This window comes from Heloderma suspectum, chromosome 4 (genome assembly GCF_057233095.1).
Source record: "Heloderma suspectum isolate Gila_16-S chromosome 4, 16-S_ref, whole genome shotgun sequence".
NCBI lineage: Eukaryota > Metazoa > Chordata > Lepidosauria > Squamata > Helodermatidae > Heloderma > Heloderma suspectum.
In genome coordinates, this window is record NC_139461.1 from 113,429,069 (window position 1) to 113,446,039 (window position 16,971).

The 16,971-nt window shown below is 41.1% G+C and overlaps 1 protein-coding gene across 4 annotated transcripts in view; it reads right to left on the reverse strand.

Moving 5' to 3' along the window:
* The window catches only part of PRP4K (pre-mRNA processing factor kinase PRP4K), a 39,650-nt gene that overhangs the window by 19,357 nt on the left and 3,322 nt on the right, over nucleotides 1-16,971 (reverse strand). For all 4 annotated transcript variants that reach the window (XM_084850437.1, XM_084850438.1, XM_084850436.1 and 1 more), the window contains exons 2-7: nucleotides 11,962-13,161; nucleotides 7,717-7,887; nucleotides 6,705-6,857; nucleotides 3,778-3,859; nucleotides 2,901-3,111; nucleotides 722-795 (exon numbers count right to left, since the gene is read on the reverse strand). In XM_084850437.1, the coding sequence (XP_084706563.1) occupies nucleotides 722-795; nucleotides 2,901-3,111; nucleotides 3,778-3,859; nucleotides 6,705-6,857; nucleotides 7,717-7,887; nucleotides 11,962-13,161 (1,891 nt within the window). The remainder of the gene's footprint in view (nucleotides 1-721; nucleotides 796-2,900; nucleotides 3,112-3,777; nucleotides 3,860-6,704; nucleotides 6,858-7,716; nucleotides 7,888-11,961; nucleotides 13,162-16,971) is intronic.

Here is a 16,971-nt window from a genome sequence, read left to right on the forward strand (position 1 = left end):
TCCCTAATAGCATTACAATTAAAAGGTCAGGAAAACACTTTCTAGAATTAATGTTTCAGGCCTACAGAGGAAAAGGGGAGAAAGGTCAGGCTTAGAGGCCGGGAGTTTTTTGTTGGGAAGGGTAACCCTGAGAGCAATAGTTTGATTTCTCTGGTTACATGTCAGTTTCATTTTTCCACCTACGTTTCATTTCTTCAGGTTTGAAGCATTACTTTCAGTTTTGAGGGAGGAGGGTATATAAAGAGCAAGAGAACCAGTAAGAGCAAAGAGGTAACCAGAGCCTGAAGTGAGAGCAGAGATTGAAGGGTGAGCAGGAAAAAGCAGTCTAGAAAAGTCTAAGGACAGCTGGGGTAAAGGAACTTGTGTTCTGCAAATTTTCTTTTCTTTTAATGCCTTTTGTATCAGCTCTATTGTGTAAATACATTTAGTTGTAATTTCTTTGCTTTAAATTGACCAGGAAACGGTTGTAGTCGAACCCTGTGTCTGGTGTGTCAATCACCCCACGTCTACAGCCTAAACCTCACATTACTGGGAAAGAGAGGATTAAAAGAAGGGAAGCGGGACTCTTAAGGAGGCAAGAGATCCTTAAGGAGTTGCTCAGGGGGTCCAGGTCATAAGTGGAACCTTGACATATACATTTACTAGATTTTGTTTTTAGTAAAACAGAGCAAAACTTCAAGAACATTGCATTGATAAGAGTAGTTCTATAAAAATTACCTACATCAAAATATGCAGCAAACATATCATCTGATTCTGTAAACATATCAGGAGCTGTGAGTTTCTTCTGAGATGAACCTTTAAAATATATATCTATATTATTAATCTTAAAATAGAAGAGAATGAAATAAGAAACAAAGCAAGATAGTCGAACATCCATTTATTAATCAAAAGAATGTGTATCAATTATTTTGCAATGTACTAATTTTTAAAGTGTGCTACCCCTCTGAGAATCCTCTGGATTGAAGAGCAATTTACAACATAATTAAAATCCACAAATAAAACAAGCACAACATCACAGCATATGGCGTAACCAAATAACTCAGTTAAAATCAACAGATCTAAAAAGCCTGGAAAATTTTTATCTAGCACAAAAAAACACAAACTTGGCACCAAGCAAGTCTACTTATTACATTGCTATATGGAGAGATTTCTAAGGCTTGGGTTCTACCACTGAGAAGGACCTGTCTCTGGTCACCACCCACTTCACCCTGATGGTGGTGGGACCCATTTGAAAGGGCCTTGGAGGCAGTTGATACACAGCAAACTCACATGGAAGAAGAAGCTTAAACATTAATCCATTTATTTATTTATTGCATTTCTATCCCACCTTTTTTCCTCTCGCAAGGAACCCAAGGCAGCTTACATTATCCTCCCCCTCCTCCTCCATTTTTATGCTCACAACAACAACCCTGTGAGGTAGGTTGGGCTGAGAGTCTGTGACTGGCCCAAAGTCACCCAGTGAGCTTCCATGGCCGAGTGGAGACTAGAACCCGGTTCTCCCGGCTCCCAGTCCAACACTCTCGCCACTACACCACACTGGTTCTTCAATGACAATGAATTTGCCCCATTGTCTATTTGATTGTCATCTGAGTAATATCTTACAAACACCCAGCAGAACAGGGATTAAGAACTTTATTAGAGCCAAGGCAAGGCTTCTTCTGGTTCCTAGCTGGACATAATGAATAAACAGAAAGGAAAGTGAAACTGAACGAAAGCAACTGTTTTACCGTTAAAAGGCCACATCAAAATTAATGAGCTGTATAGTTAGGCGACATCATTATATTCCTAAATGGCAACAACAGATATTCCTCACACTACAACGATCTGTTTGAGAGAAATGGTGTACCTTGTATTAGTGAGAACAGCTCACAAGTCTACTAGTAAGTTCTTTCAGTACAAACTGTCTGCGCTGGCAGCAGAAATTAAGTTATCTTTCTGGAGGTAACTATAAAACGATTACACGCGTTGCTGAAGGTGCAGTTAAGCTCTGACAAGAATTTGTAAACAAGAATGCTGGTTGCTGAAGGTCTTTTAGGTCTTTAAAGGTTAAAACTTGCACTTTAAATCTGTGCTTTGAAAAGTACCAGGAGCCAGCATAGTTGTTTTTAAATCTGGTGTATTTTATTTGCCCCATCCCAGTCAATAATTTAGCCACAGTAATCCAATCACATACTGTGCATGCTAAAGCCCTGATGATTTCATGGGATCCAGGCATGAGTAATAGTGAGCTGTAGTACTGCCTGAATTATCAGTTCACAGCGATGGAAATTTGATTCAGTTTCCTATTTCCTATCTTAATTTCTCTAATGGTAAGGGATTCCCAATACTAAACACTTGTGTTATATCTATTATATTGTTATATGTCTCTTGAAATACTAACAGATGTCATGAATATATGACACTATATAGCAGCCTTTCCCAAACTGGTCCCCTCCAGATGTTTTGGACTCCAACTCCCATCAGCCCCAGGCAGCATGGCCACTGGTCAGGAATGCTGGGAGCTGTAGTTCAAATATCTGGAGGGCACCAGGTTGGGGAAGGCTTCTGTACAGGAATACTGGTAGGTGCATCACATCACATCCCAAATCCCTCATTTGGGAAGCACTGGGATAAGGCCATATTATACTGTGCTGAGAATCACACGAGAATGTTTTAGAATTTTGACTGTTGGTATGTTCTTTGTTTTCTGGTGACTTAGCATGCCAAGTCCAGAAGTGGCCTCAGTCATAATTTAACTAGGCTTCCAGAGGTGACAAAACACCTGCTTTCATAGTATCCCAAAAATAAGGACACAAAATCTTTTACTCATAGCTGACCCAATGCATGAGTTATATTTTTGATATTTGGGATGGCGTTTATCCTATCAGAACATGTAACACAGAAATACCACTTATTCTTACCATTATTTTGCTCCACTGTCATGAGGTTATGCTTAGCCTTCACTGAGGCCTCAAAAGTGTCCACATTTTCCCGTTCATACTCTTTAACATCGGCAGCTACCCGTTCAAGAATGTCATCAGGTGAGTTTGAGCGACTGCGAGTGCTGCTCTGAGGACTGCTTGGTTCAGACGGCATAGACATATTACTGTCTTCAGTTAAGTACTTGTATTTCTGAAAAGAGAATCACCATACTTTAAGCCACTGACAAATTATAATGTAGATTTTGTATTGATATAGTATTGATAAATTATGCCAGAACATTTAGTAGACAGTGTCTGGCCCTGCCAACTACTAACTTCAGCCCTGCCCATGGCCAACGTGTGGCCCCCAACATACTACCCACAATGGAATGTGAAAGAAAAAAGGTTGCCCACCCCTGAGCTAAAAGTAATCTTTGGCTTCACTAATATAAAGATGGTTATGTTTCTCTTTACTTCTGTTGCTCTCTGCCTACCCGGGAACCTGTGTGTTTCAGTCAGAGTAAGAGAAAGATCAGAGTTACAGCTGACCTTTATGTTTTCAGACATGGGAGTCAGCCACTGCTTCTTTGTCCAAGAATGCTAGGTCTAATCTGATATCTGCAACACCTACCAGTGACTAATTTATTCCATCAGCCATCTCTATTTTGAGACAGGGTCTAAACTGGAGACCTCATAGCTACTAATTTCTGGGCTTTTCTCTTCTTCCTCCATCCTGTTTTTGTACCACTTAGCGTGATGGCTTGCACTAACATTTGTGGCATTTTACTTCGTCCTAATAAAGGTACTGCCCAACTGCTGCTTTTGGATTATATTAAAAATGTCAGTCTGGTTTAGAAAGGTAAGCACTATTACATACCTGCACAATTGCTTGCCTCTGCAATCTTCTTTGCTCTATCAAAGCTTCCTCGTCTTCTTCTTCAACATCAAAATCTTCAAGGCTATTGAAAAATATAACGATATGATATATCACTATGTATCTGTTGATGCAAAAATGTATACTCCAGTACCTTGAAAGCAGTACACAAAGGCTTATATCCTTAAGGAGGTTCATGGAAGGAAAGATTCCTGTCTCTCTCTCTCATGCAGTCACCTGTGCCCACCGCCACATATATAAAAAGCCTCTTCAGAATGTCAGGAGCCTCTCCTGAACTATGTTGGAAAGGAAGTAGGGGAGCGGGGCTACTAGGGGAGCGGGGCTACTAGGGGAGCGGGGCTACTAGGGGAGCGGGGCTACTAGGGGAGCGGGGCTACTAGGGGAGCGGGGCTACTAGGGGAGCGGGGCTACTAGGGGAGCGGGGCTACTAGGGGAGCGGGGCTACTAGGGGAGAGGAAAACTGTCCAAATTCATGCAGAGGTCCACCCAATTTTGGCAATTCTCTCCTCCCTCATCCCACATTGTTCAGGAGGCCCCCCCCTCAAGTCTCCAAAGAGGCTTTTCGGGGGACACAGATAGGGATGGCGGAGAATTCTGCCATGGACTCCAATGAGGCCGGATTCTAAAGAAGTGCTTCCCCCGGAGTCCCTGGCGGAACTGAGCACTACCCTCTGCCACCCCGCGAAATTCTCCCCGGGTGGACCCTACCTACCGCTGGCCGGTACGGTCCATCCAATGCCCCGGTCTGCAGCCGCAAATGGCGTCCGGCAAAGCTGACGTCATTTGCGTCCCTGCTTTAGCCGTGATAGGCTACGTAAATCTTTACGTAGCCTATCACGGCAAAGAGCAGGGACGCAAATGGCGTCCGCTACGCAATTTGCATCGCTACTCTTTTCATGGTAGGCTACGTAAAGATTTATGTCATTTGCGTCCCTGCTTTAGCCGTGATAGGCTACGTAAAGATTTACGTAGCCTATCATGGCTAAAGCAGGGACGCAAATGGCATCTGCTACGCCGGACACCATTTGCAGCCGCAGACCGACAGCGGACGGAAGTCCGGCTGCGGATGGGCCCGGCTGGCGGCTCCGCGGACTTGCCGCGGAGGGGAGCCAGCTGGGGAGGATTCCTGGGGGAGGGACGGATCGCCTCCCACCCCCCGTGGACGCCCCAGACCGGAACAGTAAGTGGATTTCGTACACCCCCAGACACAGGTGGCTGTAGGGGGAAGAAACAGGAAACTCTGGGAAATATCCAATGCAGGCAATCTGCCAGCTCTAAATCTGCTGTATTAGTGGGAATGACCACTAGCGCAATGGGGAAGTAGCACTTGCTACCAAGGAATTACTGCTTCCAGAATGGAACAAGTCAAGAGAGCTCCTTTCTGCGACCTCTGCTGACTTGTCCAATTCCAAAAGCGGTGGTTTCAGACAGTTTCTTGGTTTGCACTAACAAGTGCTACTGTCCTATTGCACAAGTGGTCATCCCAGTCAGGGAGCAGCAGCACTGGATGCTGCCCTTTCCTCCCATGAACATCCTTAAATTAACGTATTTTGGGATCCAAGTCAAGGACTTCTTCTATTCCAGTAAGCTATTTGACAATTCTGATGGTTAAACTGTGAAAAGAGATTAGTAATTATTTCTGAATGTTTTCTCTGAGTACCACTAAGGCAAAATGTATTTTTCCCATATGTATGTCTTCTACTTTTTATTTGATGCTTAAGAAAAGTATAAGCCTGAGTTTGTTTAGGTCAACACTGCGCAAAATGTAGCCCTTAAACCACCACTGTGGAATATGTAGAATTCTGAAAAGAATTGACCTTTATAAAAGAAAGCACCTTAACCCTTCAGGTTACAAACAAAATCCTGAAATGTGACATGTGTGTACCCTAAAGTTTCAGGAGTCAAAAAGCAAATGGAAGTATATCAAATGTATGCTCTTACATGTAATTACTGTTAAATTCATTTCATTGACTAGAATATTTGGATTATGCAAAAGAAAGGTTCATGCCCCCAAAACAGTCAACTCTAAGCATTAGCTAGCAATAATAACTTGTCATACTTCTCTATAAATCTGGAATTGTTTTCTGAAAATAAAAAACATCAAGCACTGATGATACAAAACTTAATGAAAAGAAACTGTAGCGGGAGCCTAGTGACTACTAACACCCCTCAGTCCTACGTACACTTAATTGGAAAAAAAAATACCAGAGATTTCAGTGGAATCAACTTCCATGTTTGTTTGCTTAAGTTCACAGCCCAAATCCCCTTGTTCAAAGAAATCAACAGAAGTCAGGATCCAAAGAACAATAAAAACTAATGTTGTGACCCAGAGACGCTTTAGATTGCTTTTCCCCAAACAGCAGACACCCATGCCAGAATAATCCATTTCGAAAACTGAGGGGAGTTTTAAAAGCTGTTTGCATATGGCATAGGGGTATATTGGTCACACACATCCTGTCAAATTTCACTGGGCTAGTGCTTTTGCATGAACCAGACCAGCTCTTTGGATTTTACCCAGTATCTGTTGGAATAGCTACAAAAGGCATTCCATGATTGCACTGATAAGCTTCACTGCTGGTATTCTGCACAATTTTTGACGCACTAAAATAATCAAATCGAACCCTTAACTTTCTCTGTATTGTACCCAATAATCTTTTGGCAGAAAGCACATATATGAACATTTATAGCTGAGCCTTAATCATACAAACTCTACTGCTTATAGCCAGAAGCTCTTCTGGTGGAAATATTGCATAGCTCAGAATTTACCTTGTATGTGGTACGTAAGGCACAGATCAACTAGCTGCAGGACCTTAACACACTATTAATAATCAAGATTTTCCTCCATGTTGATAATACGGCCCTCCTCAGATTTAACATCACAATATGAGGCATTAAAACTCAATTCTTACTTTTCATCCGATGAAGATTCTTGCTCAACCTTCATCCCTTCAGAAAGGCTTCCTTTAAATTTATCTTCTATCTTGCTTCTGCTCCTCCGTCTATGGCCGCCCCGTGATCTGGATCTCCTTCGAAGACGAGATCTACTCCGGCGACCCCTATCCCTGAAAAATGTGTGTGTGTGTGTGTGGGGGGGGGAGATTTAAAACAGTGGAAAAGACCAAATATATCTTTTAAATAAACAGACAGATATTAACTCCCATGGTTAGTCTTGTTTGACATTATTATAACATTCATATCTGTTTCATCCAAGAGCAAATATTGCTTAGGATGGGACTTAGCTATTACTAACATAAGACCCTACAGAAAAGTTATTCTGGTACAGAAGCTAGACTAAATCTGTTATGGATCAGGGTGATGTTGTGATTCTTACTCCTAGCATTTCATTAGAAAAAAGAAACTGACCCGGTTTAGCTGTCACGACTGCCATATAATGTTTAAAACATGGGTTAGTCATGACCGCACAGGAACAAGCAAGCATGCTGCCTCCCAACCAACTGCTCTGCAGAACAACCCAGAAGCTCCTGGGTTATTTGCTGTGATGTGCAAACCCTGCACTCTGGGTTGTTGAGGGAGAAACAACCCAGAGTTTTAACCCAACAACAAACCATGGGTTAAAATTCTGGGTTGTTTCTCCCTCAACAACCCAGAGTGCAGGGTTCAAACATCATGCCAAACAACCCAGGAATGGAGATGTTCCTCAGCTGTTTATCAAAGTGGAAACAAGTCAGTGGTCAGGAGCCAACGCACTCGCTCATTTCTGTACAGTACAACTACCCATGATTTAAACAAACCACAGGTAGTCATTATGTGTGAACTGGGCCACAGTATCATCTGAAATGAAGGATAATTATGGAATTGGCTTATGTATAATTGAGAAGAGGGAAGTCAATTAAAAAAATAACTAATTAGTTAACAATTTTATTTCTATTTACAAATCACACAGTATGGCAGCCTTCATACCTTCTCCGAGGTGATCTACTCCTCCTTCTTGGAGATCGGCTGCGTCGAAGAGGTGAACGAGATCTTCGTCGAATGGGAGATCTGGATCTTCTTCTAGATGGGGACCACCTTGGTGGGCTGGTATCTTTTGATCGCTCCCGTCTAGAGAGGATATCATCTCTAGTTCGTGTTCTTGGAGATGGGAGAAGGAACAGTGTAAAAATAGAGGCTTACATAAAATAGACATAGTTCCCTTTAAAAACTCAACCTGAAACCCAATTGTAAAGGAAAATTCACACAGCAGAAAAAATTTAGTCTTTACATCCTAGCATCTTTTAAAATATGTGCCTGGGTTATTAATACTGGGATGGCAAAAAATATAACTAAAAGACTTATTTTATGCCCTGTTTTAATCTTAACCTATTTTAAATTAGGCTTTTTCTAAGAGTATTTAGAACTCAAGAATATTTTAAAGGCATTTGGGCTTCCAAACAATGAAACCACATGGAAGCCTAGAATTCTAAATAAGGCACACAAGAATATGCAAATCTTCACTAAATACTTAGTTTGCATTATCATATGTACCAATACCAACTTGAGTCTTCCTATGCTCATGTATTTGTAGTTGAAACTGCGCGTGCACATGCACACGAGAAAGGTATCAGCAGATCTGGGGTAACCCTAAAGTTTGCAGAATACCAAAAAGGAGGAAAAAACCTAAGAATAAAAAACCCACATAAAACAAATGGTCCTATAGTAACTACATGGCACAGAATGTTAAGTGAGAAGAAAAAATAACAAAATGGAATTACAGAGACACACAGATATATATAAACAGTAGAAAGAACCATTGCCTGAATGTTACTTCCTGGTTCACACTAAGGAGCTATTTCCAAATGTCTCCAGAGATAGAAGTGAGAGCTGCCCTTAGAAATCAATGAAGAAATCCAAGGTTTTAATGAAGCTGCGATCATGCACCAGTGTCTTCACCACCACCTCCCATACCAAAGGTAGCAGCAACGAGTAGAGTTCCTGCTTTAACTCAGTTATTATTTTTAGTGTGAAACATTTTAAAAAATAACTCAATTGATGCAAATTCCAAAGCAAATGCAGTTCATTGTCCCAAAACTGCAGGTTGAAAGGGGGTGTTGCTGGAAGGGAGTGATTTATGACAGCTCTGCAGTGTAGTTGGTGTTGAATACTGCAGGTCAGGTTCTAGTACAACAACCCTGCTATGTTATCCAGAGGTACTCCTATTGCAGGTTGGGCTGAAGCTGAGAGAATAGCTTACAACAATCTGCTGGGGTATCCATGGCTTTTATTCACACAGTGCAGGTTAGGGTGAGAGCAGTACACAACAACCCTGCAGCATAGTTCACTGTTATTACTCCTAGTGCAGGTAGTAGGGCAGTGCTGAGAGAGTCCATTATTAATGTAGTTCACTATTAATACTGCAGGCCAGAGGTGGCGTGCTTAAATTGGCCCCTCAGACCTGCTCCCAGGGCAAATCAAGCACTCAATTGCATCGAGAAGCCTGCATACAGATTGGTCATACTTTTTAAATGCTCAAAAACTGACAAATCAATTTTGCACACGAAGACAGTTCGCAGTCAGCAGGGGCTCCCGAGTTTGACAAAACTCTTAAAAAAAACCCAACCAAACAGCCCAATGATCAAAATGTTGACAGGCATAAGAAAAAAACTGACAACAGAGTGGGAAGAGTAATATCAGACAGTGGTTTTACTGCCCTGAATAAAGACAATACCTCTTTCATGCTACACGCCATATGAGACCTGGCAAGTGTTTGATATCCACACTTACTCCTCACCCTTTCTTTTTATTGCCTACAACAATGTTGCAAAGAAGTCTCCAAGGGTTATTAGCCTGCTTTTCCACACATACCCAAGATAGGCACTTCTGGCATGTAGAAAGACAGAAAAATCAGCTCTCTTCCAAGTTACAAAAGCTTTTCTGCCTTGAGGAGATTCTCACTTCCACAGGCAGCAACACCAAAGACTACTTAAAAGCCAGGTCAAGTGAGCATTTTAAGTACCACATTTCATTACTAAATAATTAAAATCTCAAAGATAAACAAAACCTGTTACTATTATTGCTCTTTTGTCATCAACATATCATGGTAAACTCGGTGAGTTAGAACCAGAGTGCCCCTTACATTTCAGGATGGGACTGAGATCCAGCAACACTGTCGCTGGAATGGGGGGGGGGGGGTTCACTGATTCTCCCTTCAGCCTTCCACTTCACCTCCCACACTACTTAAGTGTCCCCCAACCCTTTGCAGCAGCTTTTCAGGGGGCTGCAAGGGGAAGGGGGAATTGGTGAACATCATCTACCCCCACCCTCTTTCTCCAGGAGGAGGCATTTCATGAATGAGGTTCTGCACATGGAAACTCTGGATCCAATCAGTACTCCAAAGCTGTATACTACTGATAAGAACATGGCACTGATGTCCAGAATAATTTCTTCGAATGATCCTTTCAATTGTATAGCAGCATTCAGTGTACAATTTAATTGTGTTTGCATTCCTCAGACATTCCAATCTATTCCCTTACACTATATAAACTCAAAACAAGTAATACAAACTAAGCTTTTAAAAAGTGGCTGTGAAGGACATTTAATTCTCCCTTTTTACTTCCAAAGCTAGCTCTTGTATCCACAGACTAGACTTTCCCAACCTGGCACCAGCCTAATGTTGTGGACCAACTCCCATCAGCTGCAGCCAGCATGGCCAATGGTAAGGAATCCTGGGAGTTGTAGCCCAAAATTATGTGAAGGGCACTAGGCTGGAGAAGCCTGGGCTAGTAGGTTCTTTCTCCTCTGAATTCACATGGCATTCTCATGTTATTTAGGACAATTATGAAAATGTTTGCTTAACAGATTGATAGAAACTATATCCATGGTAAACAAAGCTTTGCTGCTTTCCCAATCCTCATTTAAACACATGACCTCTGTAAAAGGGGAAAAACCGCAAACACACACAACTTGCCAGCTAGAGACAATGTGAAAATGAATATGGTGGAAATCTTAACGAAGCAATGAAGATAAGAAAAAGCAATCCCAGCTCTAAGAAGCAAAGAATCTATCAGAAATGTCAAACAGTAATATTTTCATAAAAAATGATATACACAGTGTATTGATAAAAAAACAGTGTATTCCTAATGGTTGTTTCCCATCAGCTCCAGCAGCTTGAGGACTACATTCTAAAAGGTATTTGTATTTATTTTGTTACAGTATAAGCACTGTTTAGACTCTGAACAGTACCTATACTGTTTCAAAATAAATACAAATAATGTTTGTATTCTTGTATTGTATCATAAAGCTACCAATATTTTTTTTCTTGCTGCCATATTCAGTGGCATGGCAGGGGTGTAGACACATATGGTCTGCAGGTTTCCCACCTGGTTTAGAGGTTTGCTTTTGCACCAGAAAAAAAAGTAGGAAAAAATTACAGAACAGGGCCGAATTCTGCCTAATAAGAATGGCACAAGTGCTTAAAAATTGCCACAGTGGGTTAGACCAATGGCCACATAGCATTTTATCTGTTGACTGGCACCAGATTTATGTGACAACACAGTTCATAAGCAGGACATATTGTTGGTATTTGTCTCTCTCCCCATTAATCTTCAGCATTTGGTAATCAGTCATATACTGCTTCCAAAAACGAAGTTTGCATGTTTTGCTATCATCAGTAGCATCCACTGATACATGTCAATAGTTCTAGTCATCTAATCCTTTTTAAAGGTATTTATGTCTCTTCCCATACAAACGTTATATACATATCACCTCAAACTAGGGTCTTATCTTAACCAAAAGACCTAAGAAAAAACCCAAACTGAAGACTAGTTAACATGTGGGCTTCCTATTTATAAAGAAAAATGCTCTACCTGGACAAAAGTGCACACATACAACTCACCCCAGCTCTCCAAAATTGCCAATTGTGCCCTTAGACATGCAGTTCTTTGTGTCTGCTTAGGGCACACAGCTTTTTACAATCCTAAAAACTGGAATTGCAAAAGGGCCAATTGTTTGGTCATTTTTAGGGTCCACAGTGGGAATCGTTGCATACTTGTGATTTTCCAGATAGTGGCCACATCCATACTGTTCTGGAGATTCACCCAACCTTCTAGAGAGTGGAGGAAGTACACAGGAAAGTGGGAGGGAATCTGCAAAAGTCACATCAACTCCTCCCCACTCTACCACTGGGAATGAAGTCTGAATCCAAGACTTTGTTTTGTTCATTAAAATTACCTGGGAGAAGAAAACCGCCTCCTTTCCGATTCTCTTCTTTTTCTCTCTGCTGATCTGCTCTTTGCTCTTCGACCAGGAGACCGATTGCGAGATGGTGATTTACTCTGTTTAGATCTACGATCATTAAGAAGAGGTGATCTGCTGCGCCTAGGCTTATCTCGTAGTTTCGGAGACAAACTTCTTCCTTTAGGGCTGCGGCCAGGTCTTCTACTAGGAGACCTGTTTTCTTTCCCTGATGATGCATCTTTAGAAGGAGATTTAACTGGCTTCTTTTCTTTTTCATTTTCTGATCTCCTGGATTTTCTGTCTTTAGACCTTGATCGTCTGTCTTTGGATTTGCTCCTTTGCTCTACTGGAGATCTGGATTTTTTGCCACGATCTCTGCTTTTACTATCATTAACAACAGGAGATTTTTTACGATCTCTCGACTTGATTTTATCTTCTACTTTAGTCTTATCCTCTGGAGGAGACCTGGACTTCTTATTTTTCTCCTGGGAGCGCCTTTTAAGGGTTGGGGATTTTGATTTTCCTACTTGGTCTTGAGACTTTGTTCTTCTAGATGGGCTTTTTGATTTTTTTCTCTCTTTTGATTTACTTCTGGTTGCTTTCTCTTTTATTCCATCAACTCCTGACTTGCTTTTCTTTTTATCAGATCTGTGTCGAGTCCGTTCTTTTGATCTGCTCTTACTCCGTTTCTTTGAACTAGTTTTATTGTCCATAATCTCTAATTTCCCTTTAACATTTGATGACTTAGTTGCAGATCTAGTCCCATTTCTCACCTTGTCATTGATTTCTCCCTCTTCTTCAGAACCTGACTCATAACCTTGTAATATTAATCCCATCCCAGACTGAACTTTTCCTTCCATTAGCTCATTTTCAAGTTCAGCTTTTAGCAATGCTCTTTGTTTCTCTAAGTCTTCTAGAGGAGCTAAGAAGTCAATTTTAGTTCTCTTGGCTGGACCATCTTCCTTATCAGAGCCATCAGCAACTTCCTTTCGTTTATGTTTCTTATGTTTGTGTCTATGTTTATGCTTTTTGTCCTTATCTTCTTCTGAAGAATGTTTATGTTTCTTATGTTTGCCTCGATGTTTGTGTTTCTTTTTTTTATGTCGACTATGCTTAATTTGAGGTTGGTCTCCTTCTGAAATATCCCCATTTTCTTCATTTGCACTTCTCTCAGAAATATCAGCATCCTCAATACTGTAAATATATTAACAAGTATAGATTAGGGATCAAATAAAATAGTTTAGGTCAACAAGATAACATTATACTACCCATTTAGAGAATTCTTAACAATCTGAAACAATATATGTTTGAAATATTAATTGCAGTCTGTGGTAACATCAAGGATAACTCACACAACTAAGGGCGCAATCCTATTGAGATAGTCAGTTGCCTCCGACTTCCTCTGAAGTCGGAGGCAACCATCTATCCAATGCAGGGCAGCTGAAGCATGGAGGAAAGGATTTCTTCTGTGCTCTGGTTGCACTGCAGTTTGCCTTAGATGCCCAATTTTGGGCGTCTAAGCATAGGTTCAGGGAGGGGGTGGGAACAGGGCTAGAGACCACATAGGAAATTGTGTAAAACAGCTTCCATGGTCTCCTCCCCTCCCCCGGGTACATCCCCTTTTTGCCCTGTCCATGCTCCGTGTTATGAGCACGGACAGGCACAGAGGAGCAGCCATCATGGTTCTCTCTGCCCTGGCTATGAAGAGAAGGGGAGCATGGTTTCCCAGCTATGAGCTCGTAACGCTGTCTACAAGCTCGGAGCTGGGAAACCAAAAAATCCTGTCTCCCCCAGAAGCTGTCTAGGGGGCACAGGATTGCTCTCCAAATTGTAATTACCCAGTGAACACACAGTATAAATATACTAGGGCAGTGAAATAAGATAGCAAAATCACCACCGAAGCATGTCCATTTTTACTTCTACTAGTCCGTTAGATCAAGTATAATTTCCTACAACCCAAACTGCAAAACTAGATATAGGCTAATAGCAGAAATCATGTTAATTTCTCTTATACATGGATAATTAGGGTTGTATCCAACATTAGCCTAGTTTAAGTCCCATTAATTTCAATGTCTATTCCAAGTAGGACTAACATTGGATACAATCCTTAGTCTAGAATATATTATCTAGAAAGTATCAAACTGGAAGTCTGATCAGCTTCAGAGAACATTTCCATAGAAACATCTGGTGAGACATCAGCTGCTTCTAAATGTCAAAACAATTTATCTTGTTGCATATTCGTGTTAGCCATACTCTTAATTATTCTCAGAGGAGTTACAGCAGCTCATTTTGTAATATAATATTCTTCTTCTTTGTAATAAATTTTGTAATTAAAACTTTTAATGGTGTAAGAATCCATGTTCCTATAACTATTCTTTGGAGAGAAAATACAAACGTTTATAATGTGAACACAATTAATTAGTGCTTAGATGTATAGTGTTTATATCACTGAATATTTAAACACAGACTAAAACCATATATATGAACAAGTTTAGTGATTCCTGGCAGTCTTCTGAACAATCAGCTATGAGAAGTCTTTATTCATAACGTCATCTCTCCACTAACCCCAATTCTTTATTATACAATTAAAAAGCGCTTATGCTGGGCCCCTGTCATGATCATATAACATTTTTCCCAATGTTCCCCAAAATTTCCAATAGAAAAATTGAAAACTGAAACTCAGAAAGGTTCCCCAATTTTTCATGTTTTGATGGCCCAAATTAATCAGCTGGTAAGTTTTATACCTATCTTTTTATATCTATCTATACAACTTTTAATACAAATGCTTCATTAAAAACTGCAGATGGCAAGCAAGCACAATATTAAAAGAGGAATTCTCCCTCCTCTCTCACACAGGGGGACTAACTATAAGATGGTGCCTGCTACAATATCTAAAATATAAAGGGACTAAAAAATCTAAGAAACACTGTGCTGGAACAGACCTAAGGGCTATCTAGTCCAGCATTCTGTTTTCATAGTTGTCAAACAAATGTCCATGACAAGCCCACAAACAGGACATGAGGGCAATAGCACCCTCCTGCTTGTGTACCCCAGCAACAGATATTGAACAGCATACTGCCTCTGATATTGGAGGTAATATATAGCCATCATTAGCCTTATCCTCCATGAATTTGTCTAATCCTCTTGTAAAGCTGTCCAAGTTGGTGGACATTGTTATATCTTATGGTAGTAAATTCCATAGTTAAACAGTGCGCTGTGTGAAGATGCAGTTCCTTTGGTATGTCCTGAATCTCCCACTATTGAGTTTCATGGGATGACTCTGGGTTCTAGAATTATAAGGAGAAAAACTTCACCCTATCCACTTTCTCTACACCATGTACAATGTTATACCACTCTTATCATGTTCCCCTTTACTTGCCTTTTTTCTAAGCTCAAAAGCCCCAAATGTGTAACCTTTCCTCACAAAGGAGTTGCTCTAGCCCACTGATCCCATTTTGGTTGACCTTTTCTGCACCTTTTCCACCTCTACAATATCCTTTTTGAAGGGTGGTGACCAGAAATGTATGTAGCATTCCAAATGTGGTTGCACCACAGATTTATATAATGGTATACAAATCTGTACATTGATACAGATTTGTGATACTGGCAGTTTTATTTTTGATTCCCTTCCTAATGATTCCCAAAAGATAGAATTTGTCTTTTCACAGCAGCCACAAACTGGGTTGATGTTTGCATCAAGCTATCCACCACATCTCCACGATCCCCTTCCTCGTCAGTCACCAACAATTCAGCCCCCACATATGTGAAGTTAGGATTTTTTGCCCCAATATGCATCACTTTACATTTGCTTACCTTGAACCACATGTTATTTTAATGCCCAGTCCTCCAACTTGGAGAGATCCTTTTGGAGGTCTCCGCCATCCCCCCTTTTTAACTAACCTCATTGCTCACTCTGCCTCCAGATTGTTTCTGAATAAGTTACACCAGGGGGCCCCAATGTGGCATTTCATGGTGCCTGAAGGGACCTCCAATGGTAATCACAAAGTTCTCCACTCCCTGCACCCTTCAAAAAATTATTTTAATAAAAAAACTTGAAAAAGGTTAGGGCACCATGTTTTCCTTCCTGTTCCTGAAACTGCTGCTAATCAGCTGTTTAGCGAGCAGGAAGAGAAGGAAAGAGTTGCTTCCTAGCCCCTCCCAATCTTCTTAAATCCACACAGACCTTTCCCCTTTGCTCTCTAATCCCAGCTCTTAGCCTTGCTATTTCTCTCCCTTCCCCATCCCTAGCCTTCTTGTTTTCCTCCCTTCCTAGCCTTGCTCTTTCTCTCTCCCTCACCTCGCTGTTCTATCCCCCTCGTAGCCTCTATCCTCCCCTTTGCTATTTCCTCCTTCCCAGCTTCTAACCTTGATATTCCCCCCCCCCGTCCCCAACATCTTTTGACTACCCAGGCCCCAAAAGCAGCCATTATGGGACTAGCCACATTTTCCATGGGAGCCATTTTGTGGTGGCATCCACAGGAGTTTCTCAAATGTGCCCAAATGTCTAAAAAGGTTGGGGACTCCTGAGTTAAGCTATGCTATCTTCTTCAAAAATATTTTTACCCATATGCAAAATTCATGCAAGTTTAAGATGACAGATCAATCAACTAATATGACTGATTGATTAAGATGTACTTAACCAAGTTGCAGTCTTATTAAAAATACAAGTCATGAAACAACAAAACAGCAGTTCGAACACTAAAAATAAAGCTCCGGCAAACTTCTTCCTTCAGGGCTACAGCCAGGACTTCAACTAGGGGATGTGTTTAAAAGCATGGGCAAACATTAAAAGCACGGGCAAACAAAGAGTCTTGGCCTGATGCTCAGAACTCAAAGTAGGCATGTGGCAAGTAGACCTCATGTTATTTCTAAAGTTAGGACACCATCACAGAGTATGCCTTTTCTCTAGTCATCACCCGCCTAACTTCTGATAGTGGGGGTACCCAGAGCAGGGCCTCTGATGATGATCTTTACTAGTGGACAGATGGTCCTTTAGATACCAGT